We start from the raw sequence: 17049 nt of genomic DNA, 5'->3' as shown, positions 1-17049 counted from the left end.
AAAGCCCAATTTTTTTTTTTCACCAAGTGGAAAATATTCTACACTGAAGGATGAAATCAGCATCGTGCACATTAGGAGAGTGCCTCAAAACTAAAGTACCTATCAAGTGAACGTTTTCACGCTTTTCACTCCCTTTTTCTGGAGGTGAATCACCATCTGCCACAGACTGCAAGAGTCCAGGTCTCATCCAGACAGGAGGCACTTCAAGCCTGACTCGAGCATACTGGTGAGAGCACTCATTTACTCTCTCTCAGTCTCAGGGAGACTGGGTTGTACCTAAGAGCTAGAAGACACTGCCACTTTCCTTTACAGCTGGGTAGAAAATAACCATGTTAATAATGCATGTGTCTTGACATAATAGTTACAGACAGACAATAGAAATTTCAACTGAAAATGAAAGAAACACACAAATAGAAGTTTTAAGAATAATGTTCCCCAAAATTATTTTTCTCAATAGCAAAACATGAGGCATTCTAGATTTAAATTCTGCAGCTTTTTTTTTTTTTTAACCCAGTCAATGCTTTCTCTCTATTTTGTTACCTGCTCACACCATTTTCTCAGTCATCTTTTGCAGGAATATTTGCAAATCACTTTCTTGGAAATTATTTTTTCTATAAGCATTGCTAAATAAACAGTTCCCCAGTTTCCAGGATTTTCAGAGTGAAGTTATTCTGCTCATTTCTCCAGTTGCCACCCTCCCTACAGTCATACATGATAATACCACCCGGCTGAAAAACTTTGAGTCATGCCTCATCTCAGTGAAAATCAGAAAACTGATTCATCTGTGTAGCATGCAAACCAATCTACTATTCAATCAAAAATATTTACAGAAATGTATCATTTAGTTAGACTATCAGTTCAGCTGTCATACAGCTTCCCTTCTTGCCTCTAATCCTCACTTTGTATTTCTTATTTCAGTTCCCGTGAGGAAACAGCTTTAAACCTGGCTTTTAATCCAGAATGAGTTTTTAAAATAATATTTACAGTCTTATCTGTCCTTAATACAAGTGTCTCAGCTGCACTAAAAATGGCAGTTTATCAACACAATTTACATAAAATAAGAATAAAAACCATTGTCCATTCCTAGCATACTTAAATTTAAATTGCATCTGGAATATAGTAAATTATACAGAATACAGCAATAAAAAGAATAGCATCAAAAAAGGTAAAGAATATATTTTAATTTGAAGCTATGATATACAGACTGAAAATAAAAATAGAGAAGAGTCAGAAACAATTCATACTGACCTGAGTCCATAAAGGACTGTCCCATCTGGATGCAATCGGATCATTCTGTTCTTCACGGTGACACCATGCACAAATGACTTCTTGTCGTTCAGAAAATAGGTATCAGGAACCCACAGCTGATCAGCTACTCTGTTGTCCAGAGTAAGGTTTAGAGGTATTACATTATACGACAGCCTCTTATCCCTCCACGCTTGCTGAAAGTACATTGTCAAGGTATAGTCCTGTGATTATAAAAACAAGAAAAAGTTTGCATTGAAACAGAGAGCATACATATGCAAAAAAAAAAAAAAAAAACCCACCAAATTATACAAATGCACATCTATTCATTGCAACTGTTTGAAAGGCAAACAGTGGCGTTCAGAATTTCTATAAGTGAATTATTTATTTTTACAGTACTGAACATCTTGTGTATACTTAATAGGAGAAACGAGAACACAGAAAAGATGGGGTATTTACATTTTATGAATGACTTGGAAGCTCTTATTTCAGTATTTAAAAATAAAACAGGAAAAGTATTGTAGAGGCTTAGCAGTCGGCAATTCCTGTAGCACTGCAGAAGCCTGGGAGTTCTAAGAAACGGAATATTCACAGATCTGAATTTCATCTCATGGTCTCCACTGTATTCAGTAGAGCTCTGGATCAGGTCTTGTATCTCCGAAGTTGCAGTTACCACCCAAACACTTCTCTAAATTAAAATCTCTTCAAAGTCTGTTAACTTTCCCCTGGGCACTGAAATCAATGGGAAGTCTCTGAGGTTTCTACGCAACAGAGCCTTAGTATTCTACTTAATTTTACAGATGAAGTAACTCTGGTTACTTCAATGGAGCAATTCAGAGAGCACAATTAAGCATCTGGGTAAATATATGCAGTATTATGAGACTTGCTCTGTCTAACATACAGTACTTTGGAGATGTTTGACCTTGTAGTGTTTTAGAGAACAATATAATTACAAAAATTGTATTTTTTAAGACATGTTATGCAGAGGCAGAATATTATCTAGGAGCCTATATTAGAAAAACATCCATAAATAATATACAAAGGAGTTGTATATCTGATCACAGACCATTGGGGACTGTTTCTTACTTAAGAAATACCAAAAGGAGGAATATTCTAAAACCCGTTTTTTGTTTTGCTTGTTCTACAGCAGTCATGATCAGGTCCCAGCCTACTTTGATTTAGAACTCATATTTCACATGTACTTGATTAAATAGTGAGAACTGTTAGCTTACAAAAGATTGCTTTCAAGAGAAAGCCAACAAAAGCTGCTGTTATTATCAGCAACCCCAGGAGATTCAGCTATGTAAGAGTATAAAAGTCTGTATCTACACATCAGTCTGATGCACCTGAAAACAAGAATTCCCACCTAACTTAGAACAAATAATAAATTATGGTGACTATATCCCACAAACCAATTTATAGCACTGCATAACAAAGTAAAGTAATGCAAGATACAAATATTTTAATGTATAAATTGCAATACTAGTTCTCATTAGCTACTGGATATTTTAAAGGAGAGACCACTATTGAAACTGTTTTTATTACAGTTAGCAAAGAAATATTAATCTTCCTGCCTAAATACTTTAAAAGCACCTGCAATAACTGTATTTTGCAAGCATTTTCATTTTAAAAAACACATGGTAGAATGTCACGAACATTAACAAAACTGTATAATTACAAGTTACACCAAATAAGTTCTTCCAATTATTTTACTACCAAATATATTTACCTGGTAACTATGCTAATCTGACCAATTTTCATTATTTGAAATCTCTTTCCCTTCCCACCCCCTCAGGATCAGGATGAGTCTGCTTTCAAGAACGTTCCACCTACATCTGAACAATTTTACTGTTATGCTTCATCACTGTTCTGATTCACAACCAGATACCAGGAAATGTTCAGTAATATATTGCCAGTAAGAAAATATATTAAACTTCATTAAACTAATATATCACAACATAAAGTAGATGAGCTGTAGCAATTGCTCCCCTATTATCCTTGGAAGGTTGCTTTTTATTCCTATTCTAAGGAGTAATCTACATTTATTAGTATATTGCCTATATATAGGCCATGCTTCCCTCTTTACACCTCAGTAAAAGCGGAAAAGAGGAGGAGGAAGAAAACTAAACATGCATGGTTCAGTGCATAAAAATGAATTACATAAAACTGTAAAATTGGAGCACTGGTATAGCTGAAAGAAAAGCCAAGCCACCCAGCTTCAGTTCAGAATCAAACACACTGTGTTCCAGAAACAAAGCTGGTGTTCCAACTCAAAATTATTTGTCATCTGTTGGCCCTAGTTTTTCAGATGTGACCAGAGTTTCGGGTCATCAAAACAGGATGCCTTAAATAATGTTTTTATAAAACCCTCACAACCCTGATTGCTTTGGTTGGTTTGGTTTTTTGTGTTTGTTTTTTTTTTAATTATTATTAAAAATAAATGTGTTCCAAGCTACATATTTCAAAGTATAAGTGAGTAGTCAGAAAAAAGGAAAACCTGTCATGTAGGTGCAATTCATTCCTTAACAAAGGAGGGAGGCATCTGTTTTCAAAATCCAAAATGAAACAGTAATTCAAAAAGATGATGTGGAGGTACAAAGTGTCCCTGAAGGATCCAAGACTCTTTATACTTTGAGATTAAGAATATTGTCATCTAGCAGAAATACAACAAGGGTCTCTTAAACTCACCCTAAATATGGGAATCCCTGTCTATTCTACGGATAAACATCAAAACAATCATGCAAACATCTTGTCAATAGGAAACCAGCAAACATCTTGTCAATAGGAAACCAGCAAACAAAAGTAGATGAGTAGAATTGACTAGTAAAGGATGATTTTATTTTGTTAAGGCCTTCACATCCTAACAATTCACAGGATGGGACTGTTAGAAGCTTACTCTAAGTATGAAGATGAAACAGGAGTTAATTCATTTAAAAAGCCTAGCACAGGGCAATAATTAATGAGTTGAAAGAAGTACCAAACCTCACAATGATTCTGTCATTGTATATCAATACACATATATAAACTACAAAGGTACAGACTATTTCCAATACAGGCATAATAAAGAGACACACTGTACAAATAGAATTAAAGAGGTTCATCAGTTACCCTGAGCACCTGAAGCTTGAAATGCTGTACAAAATTTTATCAGAATTGCCAAAGTTAAGCAAAACATAGAATATAAATAAATACCGGATTTTCTGTAAATACACAAATATTTTCATTTGTATGCCTTTCATTATTCTATTGGTCACATAGGTTTTTTTTTTCCCCAGACACAGAAATTGAAGCAACAGAAAATGGATGGTTACTCCTATTCTGTCCTGATCAAAAAGATCTCTTTTCCTCATCAGTTAAAGTTCAGTTTCACAATTTTTTTACTTCACACAATGAACAGAAGAGCAGCAAATATTAGAGAAAGTTAATCTTAATGCAATTTTTCTTCTGTGAATAAAAAAAGTAACAAACTGTTTTCTTTGTATTAGCATATTTATGAGTAAGCTTTTTCCTGAACCTTATGTTTGTGCAGTGGTTGTCTGCAAACACTTTTAGCTAATGAAAATGTAAATACACTGGGAGATTTCAACTTCAATTTTGATATATAGAGTTGTTAGAATTGTTACAGACAGCCAAGCTGTAAGTTAATGACCAGCAACTTAACAATCCAAGGGAAGATACCATGCAAGAAAGCATCAGATCTGAAAACCTATACTTCTATAGTCTTTCATTTCATTAATACTTTCAAATAAAAGGTTTTTTAAGCCAAAAAAAGAAATAGTAGTTTGGCACTGCTGCTGGTTTAAAAAGATGAGAACACAAGTCTAAACTGACCCATGGGCCAACTACTGGGAGATGTATATTTCTGGTACTCTTTTTATATTGGAAAAAGGATCACGGCAAATAAAGAATGATATTTCATGAACTTCCACAATGACAGTGGGAGTCTAATACAAAACCAGGTGTAGAATTTTTCTAAGCATGAGGATAAGGTGCAATGTGAGAAAAACAAGATTTAAAATATAACTCTTCTACGTTACACAAAACAGGGCTGATTTGACAGTGCAGATTAAAAATGCACACCAAAATTTGTATTAACAGGCGTGTAACACAACTACTGAAACACTTAGGATATCAAAATCAGGAAATGATGGAGGAGATAAAAGTAGAACGAATATTCTGTATATTATACAGATAACAGCATGGAGTTGAAGAAATTTACTCATCAGTAACGAATGGAGAACTCATTTGTGGTTTGGCTTAAATCTACTTCTCATCACTTTCTGGTTATTCCTAAATTGCAAAAATACTACATTTCCCACTTTGACATTTTTAAAGCTAAATCATTTCCTTCTGAAAGCACTTGATGGTAAAGATTTTGCCTGAATATTATATTTACTTACCATGTACATTTAAAAAGCCGTCTGTTGATAACACATTTAAAAGTGCCATTAAGTAAATTATTAAATGCACACACCTACACTGCAAAATCTATTTTGATATATTAAAAGCTATTATATACATAAGAAAAAAGAAGCAAATGTTAACTTTGTGTCTGAGGAGTAGAATTATCACCGATGTGTGTAGTTTCTACAGTGGGAAGCACACACTTCACTACTCTGATGTTCTATATAACAATTCAAAACAAAGTATTTTGGGCTAAAGGAGTTTCAGTTGATTTATTTCAAAAGCCATGTCTTTCCCTGCCTGCTGACTGACAATCCTTTCAATCTTCATTTCATTTAAAACCAACCACTACAATGTTTGATTCCTAATTACCTATCTCACACATCAAGAAAGTTAACACAAGAAGTCTGCTCTATTAATACTAGAGACACTAAAGTGACTTACATAAGAGTTGAATGAACTGTAGAAAGAATGGGGGATACCAAAGAAGTGTCAAAATAAATTCTGTCATATGCTCTTTCAAAAAAGTATTTTTTACATTCTGCAAATTTTTACTTAAAAAAAAAAAAAAAAGACAATGACATCAAGAGCCCTAGACAGAGTTCAAGTTGAACTCTCTTGATCTATTGAGTTCTACTTCCCAGACTGGCTTCAAACCCATGAAACACTTCTAGCTAATTCTGTCTCCTAAATCTTACCAGGTAGTTTTTCTTGTCAGGAATTGCATGATCTAAAGTCTGCAATATTTCCAAAAAGGAAAAGATCCTAACAAGTAAGCTTACCATCTATTCTGCAGCAGCCACCCCAGAATTATTCATCAGCAATTCTCATTTCTCAGCTGAACAAATAATCAAAGAAGGGCTGTTTATCTCCCACAACAGTTCTTAGAAAAAGACAGTATTATTGAATCAAGCAAGATTTGTGCATGAAAGCCAAACAGCTGTCAGCAGAGCTTGACTCCTAGACATAAAGCTACTGATTATATGAAATCTGTAGTAGGAGACTGTTTACCATTTCAGCGACAGATCATGAATTTGTGTCTACTTGGTACTACTGACAGTAGCCAGTATTATTATTGTTTCTACACAGTGATTTATACATTGTACTGCGATGCAGCATCATTACATTTCACGCACTGAAATTAAAGCAGTTACGCCTTGATATGTTTCTTGTAACGTCAATTAGTTTAGCAAGCCACTGTGACACTGGGTTTGAATTTCTGACAAGTCACACAGCCTGAACCATGATATTGCACATTTACTGAGCCAGCAATCTGTGTGTCATTCCAATCAAAGAGCATCTGCCATGTGTCTTTTAGCTCTCTCTGATTTGCTGTCTTTTGATAAGAGGAAGATTGATTAAAGTGAACTTGCACTGAAAACTGTAATCTAACTGCTATTTGCTCAAGAGAGTCATGTATCTTGATAGCTTCAGATTTTTCTCTTGGGAAAAGATCTAGTCCTCTTTATACAGCATTGCAGGATTCTCAGAGGAACAAAGCAAATGCAAAGATGAATAAACGCAATCAATACTCACCTTCAAGATAAGTTAGGGAAACTATTTTTCTGCCTAAAAATTATTATTATGCAGAATTATTTAGTCATGCATTCAAAGTAGAATAAAATAGTTTAAGCTACAAAAATATCAAAAAGATTTATATTTGATTTTCAAATTTTTCTTTACTTTTGTATCATAAGCCATTTAACAGATCATTTCCTACTTAATTGTACAATCCCACCGATCTCCAGAAAGGTAAATACTATGATAGAAATCATATTGAAATTGCTTTTATTACTAAGCTTCCCTTATTATAGGTTATTATTAACAGTACTGAAAGAGTTAAAAAATATCACTGAAAATGCTAAAGAAGAGCAACAATAAAATTACAATTTCTTAAATAGAGTGGAAATAAACCTGTGATTAAGCAGAACTGAAGATTCAGTTGGAAAGTTTGATGAGAGTAGATGGTGGCCTAAGCTCTTGTTTTACAGACAAGATCCAAAAAAACAGAAACAGGTAACAGAAACTTACATATCTTACTGATACCTTTAACGAAGAAAAAAACCCAACCCAAACCAAAAAACATTCCAGCATAAGAACACAGTAATTGATAGTGAGATTAATTCTGACTGCAACTTGAGAACTCTGGTCATGCTTTGGTGCAGAACATTTGGATGAGTCCTCTTTTTCGGGAAGCTTTATAATTTCCAGAGTTGCCGACACATAAACAAAGCCTAAAGAATATAGTTAGAAACTGAATGAATCGCCAAGTTAATGTAGCTGCTCCTTATTACTGCAGTTAACTTCTGAACATCTTACATATTTAATAATAAAATGAATAGATGTTCAGGTAAATCACATTTATTTTTAGAATCAGTATTTTGCAATATTCTGTCAAGGAGAATACTGAAATGAATAGACATTCCCGGAATTTATCTACCTATTTTTAAACATGGTCTTGCTCCCTTCAATTAAGATGTTGTCACTTCATCCAGACAAGGAGAGTCCAATGACAAAAGTGCCATTAATATGGCTGTTGTTATGCTAGCTAGCTCTGTCTGCCTTTTCACATCCAAAAAGAATGAAAAACAATCCCTAAATTCTCAGCTTCAGGCTTTGATCCAGTAGAAACAGTTTGAGATGCACTCAGCATTTTACTACTAGAACAGGTTGTTTGTTTACATCCTTCACAGTTTGCTGCAATCTGAGGCTGCTGGAGAATTCAGCTGCCCATTACAATACCTGTTTAGCCCTCATGAACAGTTACAGTTTTTCCCTTGAACATACAACCTGCTGATATTTTCAGAAGTCCTGTCTCAACTCACTTTACACATCACTGTTCCTTTTCTCTGAACTCTTACCAATTATGAATGCAAAATACTCCAGCCTCAAGAAGTGCTGTAAACAGATCGTTTTCAATACTAGGTCAAAACTTCGAAACGTTACAATACTGGCAATTCCCTAGAGCCCAAACAAAACCACAGGCAAAATCCTGATTTATCTCAGTAGTCACTTCTGCTGCTTCAGTTTTGCAAGAAATGGTAGTATGCTTGTGTTTTAGGGTGACACAGTGAACCTAAGAGCTGTCCTGAGCCACGACGTAATGGGAACCCTAGAAATGCTTGCAAAGCCTACTGAAAACAGCAGTAGTAACACTGCTGCCGCTACACTATCAGTGATGACATGATCCTCCTTTCAGAAATACTAAAACAAGCTACAAAGTTATCTCAATGAAAAAAGTACAAATTTAATTTTAATATTAAAAAGAGAAAGATGACAAAACTTAATATCTGATCTTCAGAAAGAATTTGTACACTTAGTGCTACCGAGAAATGCAATATTCTAACAAAGATACATCCTTTCCATGATCCCATTTAATTGGGCTGCCTGAGGATGCACTTCTTGAAAAAGAAAAATACTCTATGAATATTTTATTGGATCATTTTTATAGGCAAAGGAATTTACTTTGCTCTATTTAGTTTGTTTTACTAAGCAGATTATTTTGCTCGTATTTCCTTTCAGGTAAAAGCTAGCTGTCTCCTCAGTTCAGCAAGAGAGAAGTTTCCACAAGGTAATTTCTACAACAGACGCACTAAAGAAGGCATGCATATGTATATTCTTCATTTTCCTAAATATGCTCAAGTAATTTTTCTGTTCTGCTGTTCTGTTCTGGTATTACTGCTACCCTCTGTCAAATCTACATCATAGTCCGTCTGTATCACAGAACAGCAAAACATTTCAACTGACTTTTAGATAAATTTTTTGTCCTTCAAGATTCTTCTCCTATGAATTCTTTCACAGGTGAAAACTACCAATTTTTGCTCTTCCTGTGATGTAATATCTGAGAGCTAGAGACAAATAAAATCTTACTAACCTATGCGAAAATGCTCTTTTTGATTGAGACAGACAAATCATCTCACACTGCCTAAGAGTTCTTAAAAAAAGATGGAGTAAATATGAATATTAATCAATACTAAGGCAATATTTTCATCAGTATCTGCATTATGCCATTACTAAACATCACTTCTATTTTAAAGATAAAAAAATAGAGAGACAGGAAGCTTAGACTAACATATCCTGTCAGACAGATATTAGGAGGCTTCATAGTGAAATTACTGATCAAGTTGGGCAGCCCTGTAATTTTTTCAGAATTCAACTGAAATTGTAGGTAGTCAACAACCAAGAAAGCCCTGCTATATTAGCATTGGAAGAGTGGACAAAATCAGAGGGCTTTCTAAATGCTGCCCTAAAAAAGTGTCTGATAATACAATACAGATATCCATTAATTCATTAAATGATTGCTTTCTTCAGTGCTTCTGGACACTGATCACTGCCATATTTTCTTGTTCTGACTTGGAGTACCCCTTAGCCAGATACAGATTCAGTTATTATACAATTTTGTCAGAAGAGCTATGATTGTCTAATATTTGTAACCAGCTCTGAAAATAAACCACCAGGGACATATTTAATAATAAATTTAAACTTTTAAGGAAACTTTAAGGTCAGCTCACAAAGCAATGTTTTACACTCATTAAACAACAATCTCACAGAGAATATTGACGTAAGAGAGACAGTGAGTAAGAGAAAGAAAATGAATTTGAGGAAAGTTTTCTATAAGAAAAAAAACCCAAACGTTTTCTCCATGATACAGAGTTCATTTCAGAATTATAGAAACAAGAAGATGCTTAACATTTCCTTTAATAATGTACCGTGTAACTGAACTAAACTTAAACTAATTGATTTTGTTAGCTTATTATGGCCTCCAAGAACTGCTGATACTTCATAGGAATTTACAGCAGAAAAACAGCCAGGCACGTGCATGATTATTCCTGATCTTATTTTTGCTCTATTTCTCTCCTAGATGAACTCAAGAGTCCTCCTTCCTCTGTCTCTATGTACACATTTTTTCACACACCGGTACTAACCATGCTACATTTCTATGCTGTTTTCTTGCTATTTTTTGTGTGGTTTTTTAGTTGTAACTAAAAAAAAAGAAACAAAGTTTAGGTGGAAACCCCAAATACCGCACACTATTTGTATAAATGCATTCACTTTGGAAACAAATAGAAACGATTCTAGGCAACTGTAATCTGCAGGTAATTTTAATGCCATTCTCCACTCCCATAGGGAGCACCATCAGCCACTCACTTCTGTGAAGCACTGTCACCACAGATCCTGCAACACCTCGTCTCTCCGCTCTGCTCATCCCAAGTTTTCTAAAACAGTTCATTAATCTGTTAGTGACAAAACAATGTCTTGAAATAAGCAACGTACTCTGAAGGGTGCAAATCTCCCACAGATACATTCCTATAAGCATTTATATACCATGGTGTAATACACCAGAGGCTACATGCGGCACTCCAGAGTAATGTGTTTTTGCCTGTTTACATATTAATCTCATGGGAACAGACCAAATAATTTGATTTAGCTGCCTTCCTTGGCCAATAATCGCTTGAATCCCATAACCTTATGTACAGATTTCATGGGGTTTGAACAGTGAAGAGCGTGAGGATGAAAAAGAAGCAGCATCTTGCCATGTAGATCTTTTTCTGTATTTTGAACACTCTCCTCCCTGTAACCCAAGATGCGCCAGGCTGCTGCTCTCAGAAATGTCAGGCACTGCAGAGAACTGCCAGCACTGAAGTAAAAGGACAATTTTAAATAGTACATATAATTTCTTTCATAGTGATGACCAGCCTGTGGAAACCAACAGAAAGTCCAATTTGCATGACAGTCCCAACACTTCAGCAAAGAGAAAACAGTAGAGCATTTATAAGTGATGCACACAAAATATAACTTTATATGATTATATCTGAGGAAAAAAAAAATAAGGGGCAGGGGGCTGGAATCAATTGGAAAAATATTGCATCTTTAATAGTGATTGCACCTGCATTTATACCTTAAACTGGTCATGGTTCAGCTAAGCGAAAGCCTATAGGAATATCTCACAGGGAAGAACCTCCGTTTTGAGTGCCTTTATTACGGTATGTTTTCCTTGGTGGGTACATAAGACTTTATAGGAAAGAACAACTGCAATGCCCACAACAACAGAACACCACTAGTTTTCCACAGACAATCTGCATATTTTATCTACAAGAAATCAACAGGAGATTAATACTGGAAAGATTTGCATGGACAAGGCTGCATTAGTATTTTCATAAGATCATAGGAAACCTAGGCTAAAAGAAACCTCAGGAGGTCTCTAGTTCAACCTTCCGCTTGAAGCGTAAGCAGCTGTGAGGTGAGACCAAATTGTTCCAGGCTTTATCCAACCTCCTCTTGAAAAACTTGAAAAATTGAGACATACTTTCTATATGAATTAGAACAACATTTTAATAACAATTAAATTGATGTTTGCATTTAGAAAGAAACTCCCTATTCATCAAAAAGGAAAAATCAGGATTAACACCCTATTTTAGCAATGGTTGTAATTTAATTTCAGTGAGATTTAATTCCGGTTTGATTTAAAAGCACTGTTGTCATATCTTAGAACCATCACACACTACTGGCTCTAAACATTTTTGTTTAGTATATTAATAGCCCAGTCTTTTTGTGCCATTTGTTCAATAATTTCCTCCACTCTTTAGTCTCACAACTATCTGAGCCACTTTGAAATCAAGAGAATTCATTTAGCATTGAGTTTTTGAATGCATAGATTGTTCAGTACTTCCTGTGCTCTTCAACTGTCACCAACAAACTTCACTTCCCATGAAGTTATTCCCTGTTCCTATACAGTAGATACATTTTGACAGCTTTGTTTTTTTTTGTTCTCCCTCTCTCAATCTTAATGGCTTCCTACCTGTGCCAGAGAACTTGCTATGCAGTTAAATAATTCATTTCCATTTGCCACAACAGCTAATAGCTACTTTGTAAACAGTCCTGATTGTGCTTTGTCAGACTGAAGCTATCATTAAGACCTATTAATTTAACATCATTACACCTGTAACTATCAATTCTCTGAAATATACTCTATACATGGGCATCCTTCATTACTGAGTAGATTTATTTGTACGTCTCTTACTAGATTAAAATGTCTCATCTTATCAACCTTCAAAACTTGCCTCCTTCTTTGTGGTTCACTATTTCTCCCAGAGCTGGAATCAGGCTTGTACTTCAGTGACCAAACAGAAATAACTGCTCTGACAGCTGGAAACACAAAGAACAAGACAGAAGCTTACCTTTTTCAAGACATGAAAGGTAAATAGTTAATGGAATGGCATGAAAAGAATTTCTTACTTGGCATTAATAGGAATCTAGTATATTTTAAAAGAATAAGCATACCATAAATCTCCACAACAAGTATCAGCCTGCTTTTTGTGGAAATGGTAATAAAAGTATTAAAGGTTCCAGACTTCCATCCTTTCTCACAAATTCAGAGATAAGTGCAGCAGGAAATTATTCAGGAAAAATAGATCCCGCTTCTAAGCAAGGAGCTTCATTATATTTGTGCTTTGAAAGTATTTGATTTAGCAGACACTTCCAAAAACATAGTTTTTAAGCAGTTTTCAGATCTTGCAGAGTGAACTTTGAAATTCCACAGCAGTTCCCTCCAAACACTCTTATGGAAGGCATTTACAGAACTTGTTGGGACTCTTCATTTTATATTATTCCTTCTATGTGGGCATCCAAACCAGCAGTCTGGATCCAATCTGTTCTGCCTTCTTTGTATTTTACTCACATGATATTTATTGAAATTTCTGCAGGCAGAAGTGCCTAGGAAATAATGAACTCTATAGATACTTCAAAAGTAACAGAGAACTGAGTTTTGATTTTTCTTCACCCCTGAAGGAACGCTAATCCAGAATTTGCAAGAGCAGTAGTCTTCTTCTGCGGGTAATGGAAAGCAATGAACCTGCTTCCTGTTTGACATGTATTTGGAAAAAGTCAAAGTTGACCAGTCAATGTACTCTGTTAGAAAGAAGTCTCAAGACACATTCCACTTAATCCCTCCATTTTCACATTAAGAACTGGATCAAAGCATTAATGTTTCATCTAATTAAATAGCTTTAAGTAAAGCTAAAATAGACAAGATTTCACTTTATCACATCATAAAAGATATTAAGACCAATTTGGTATATATGCTCAATGAAGCAATACCAACACCAATTCAGCTAAATGGAGTTGGTTTATATTTCACTTTCACCATTTCAAGGAACCAAGTATCTGTTGGTTCACTGAACAGCAAACCAACGGACTGACCTACTCTCAGCCATAGTGCCGAAACCTGAACTGCTCTCACCCAGAAAACACAACTGGACACAATACAAATTGGCAGATATAATAACCAGCACAAAAGAGCAGAAACTGTAACCCAAAATTAATTTCATTTAGTCAGATATGGCAAAATGCTTCTCTACAGTTCATAAGAGAATATCTGGCCTGTGCCATAGATCTAACAATGAAATCTGTTGTTTCCATTTCTGCCAAAAAAAAAAAAGAAAGAACGAACTCTTTCAGAAATCTAAGAAATGTGTGGAAAACAAACTAATCCAAGGATCAGAAAGAAACACTGAGATTGTAGGAGCAGGAATCTTCAAAATTTACACAAAATGTGTTTTCATTTCCCAGATTACTTAACCAAAGAGTTTCAAGTTGGAAATATATGAAAAAGCTATTATTAACTTTCCTTCCCACAGTCAGTGAATGTCAAACATACTTTGCTGTTTCCTTTTTGGTGTTTTTTTTTCCCCAGGGATATGTTTGCATTTCCACAATAAAAAAACCTTCATCTTTAACTTATGCCTGCCTGTCATTTTAAAAATTTAAATACAGATAAGAAAAACCCATAATAGGCTTTTAGTCACTAATGCCCCTAGGGATGTTCCCTGTTCCCCCCACCAAATAAACTGCCACTGCATTGTAAAAATTACAGTTCCATAATACATGTTGAATTTCATACAGTTACGTAGTTCTATAATACATGGTAAGTATAAATACATTTGAATCCATATGCATTACTAAAAGTATCAATTTTGAACAATTCAAGTACACATATACATACATAAAAATTACAAAAAAGCTCTGGATGACTCCGCTGAGATTGTCCTGAAAATAATGACCCATCTCCTGGCAGCTTGGTCAGTCCTGATGAAATTGCAGCGCTGGATTTCTAAATTCATTTTGTACCATTGCCATAAAGACCTTGTTTAATGCTTTCTTCTTAACAGGTTCAAAAAGACTCTAACTGAAGTGTTTCGTTTTTTTCTTTCAAATACTAGACTCTAAGCCATCACAGTAAATACATGGCTGTAGCAGGTGTTAGACCAGCAAAATCTCAAGCATCTCATATATTTCTAACCATGAACTCATGTGCTTTATATGGGATTTCTGCCTGAGCACGCTACATGTTAGTCTGCAAGCACAACACATTGATGTGAGATATGCTAGTTAGTAGCTGGTTAATTCATGCACGAAATGCATTTATACATCAGTTCACTGGCTTGATTTGTGACACATCTATTCTTTGAGAATAACAGCATTGTTTATCGCTCAAGAATCACAAAAATACTTTACAACATATTCTTATATTGCTACAAAGTAGTCAAAATCTAAGATCTTTTTGAAAGAACCTCTGAGGTGCATTCTCAACCATGTCTAAATGATACAGAAGTTCTCTAAAAATTTCCTTTCAAGAATAATTTTGTCCTATTTGAAAAAGTGAAATCATAAGTACTGCATTTGCCAAACTGTTTCACTAACACTAACAGCGATCTCATTCTCTTACCCATTTCCAAACTCCTATTAAGCAAACAAGCAAGAAAGGACAAAACCTTTAGCAGTACTTACTACCCTATAAATTTGCTCTTACTGGGCTTTGCTTATCATCCCTTTACTCTTGAATTATGATCATCATTTTTGCCAGAAAGTCACAATGAAAATGAGAAAGCACTCAAATTCATATTTGAATATTGAGAACCAGCATTTGATACCAGCATGACTGAAAGGAAGCCCTGTGTTCCATTATGGACAGGGTATTTTAAACTACTATTTCCAGCTGATGCCTAACTATCTACTAAAAAACTCAATACTTTCTTTGCTATGAAATAATTATGAAAGAAAGTAATTAAAACTGAAAAGAAACAAAAAAGTAAATTTATGGGTAGTAAACTATAGGCACTGTGCTACTATAGAGGAGATATTAGAAACACATTTTGAGACAAAGGTGACACAGATTATTTAAATTTAAGGTATAAATTTAGCTGAAAGTTGGACTGGCAAATGAGACTTGGCAAATATGAGGATTCTACATGAAGTTCTCTCTTTTTTATATTGCTTTCCTAGGAGAATCACTGTATCTAAAATCATAATAATTAACGTTTACAGTATATTATTGAAGACCTTTAAAAAGGCACTATGCTAGTCTAAAGTACTGGTGTTTCCCATAGCAGTATTCCTTCTTTGTAAATGTCTAAAAATCAAAGTACATAAGATCAATTGATGTATCTCACACCATTACCATGTACTAAATTTTTTTGACTGACTTAAAATCTAAAATATATTATGAGAGCACACCAAATGTTTTCAAGCACCATTTCAGAATCATAAACATGCAAAGGATTTTCAAAATCCTATTCAATAGATCTTGCCATTTTAAATAGGCATTTATATTGATCCACGGCATGACTATCCCAGTATCTAAGTCAATCCTAATATGTCAAACGTAAGTTTTCCAAAGAAACAAACAGTAACTAATTTCAAACAGGACTTCAAAATCACCTACATGCTCTTCCCGGAAATGTCTTTACTGATTTTACTCCAAGTGGCTTATTTATTGTCACTGACTGCTTGCATACAATGTGGTTCAAAGTTTTTATATCCAATTCTAATGCAAATTCCTCATTGTTTGCTTTTTGCTTCATTACTTGATAATATTTCTTTACTACCTGTACTAAAGTTCTTCCCTTTACTACAGTATACTATGACTGCTTGGATATATTGTAATTGCAGTGGTATTTCTACTGAAAACACTATGCCTGATAGTCCAGGCACAGAGGCTGGTGTTTTAACTCACTGTCTGATCTACAGAACTGGTGACATCCTGGGGGAGGAGAGAGGGAGGGAGGGAGGAGGGGGAGTTCAGCAGGGGTGGAGGAAGAACAGGGAATGGTAGCAAGAATGCTTGTTCTTTCAAGGTCCCTTCCAACTTGAGCTGTTCTATGAACATTTTGAGACAAGTACACCCTAAAATTAATTGCTTAATTTCTTGTACTAGGCAACTTGTTATTAATGTCACTAAATATTACAATTAAGTACTCCTCTTAAATTATCTCCTCATCTCTGCAGTGTTCAAAAACTCAAGCTAGACCTCAACTGGCTTACACCATAACATGATTGTCTATAACAGTTCATATTAATGACTTAGAATTATGCTGCATGCACTCTCAAACCCCCTTATTTAGG

At 34.9% G+C, this 17049-nt stretch overlaps 1 protein-coding gene across 3 annotated transcripts in view; it reads right to left on the bottom strand.

The window, feature by feature from the left end:
* Nucleotides 1–17049, bottom strand: part of GABRB2 (gamma-aminobutyric acid type A receptor subunit beta2) — a 154318-nt gene that overhangs the window by 98669 nt on the left and 38600 nt on the right. For all 3 annotated transcript variants that reach the window (XM_062605322.1, XM_062605323.1, XM_062605324.1), the window contains one exon: nucleotides 1249–1469. In XM_062605322.1, the coding sequence (XP_062461306.1) occupies nucleotides 1249–1469 (221 nt within the window). The remainder of the gene's footprint in view (nucleotides 1–1248; nucleotides 1470–17049) is intronic.

This window comes from Pezoporus occidentalis, unplaced genomic scaffold, assembly GCF_034315485.1.
Source record: "Pezoporus occidentalis ecotype Australia unplaced genomic scaffold, CSIRO_AGI_Poc_V1 ctg91, whole genome shotgun sequence".
Taxonomy (NCBI): Eukaryota; Metazoa; Chordata; class Aves; order Psittaciformes; family Psittacidae; genus Pezoporus; species Pezoporus occidentalis.
The sequence above is the reverse complement of the archived record's forward strand: the minus strand, read 5'-3'. Positions and strand labels throughout refer to the sequence as shown.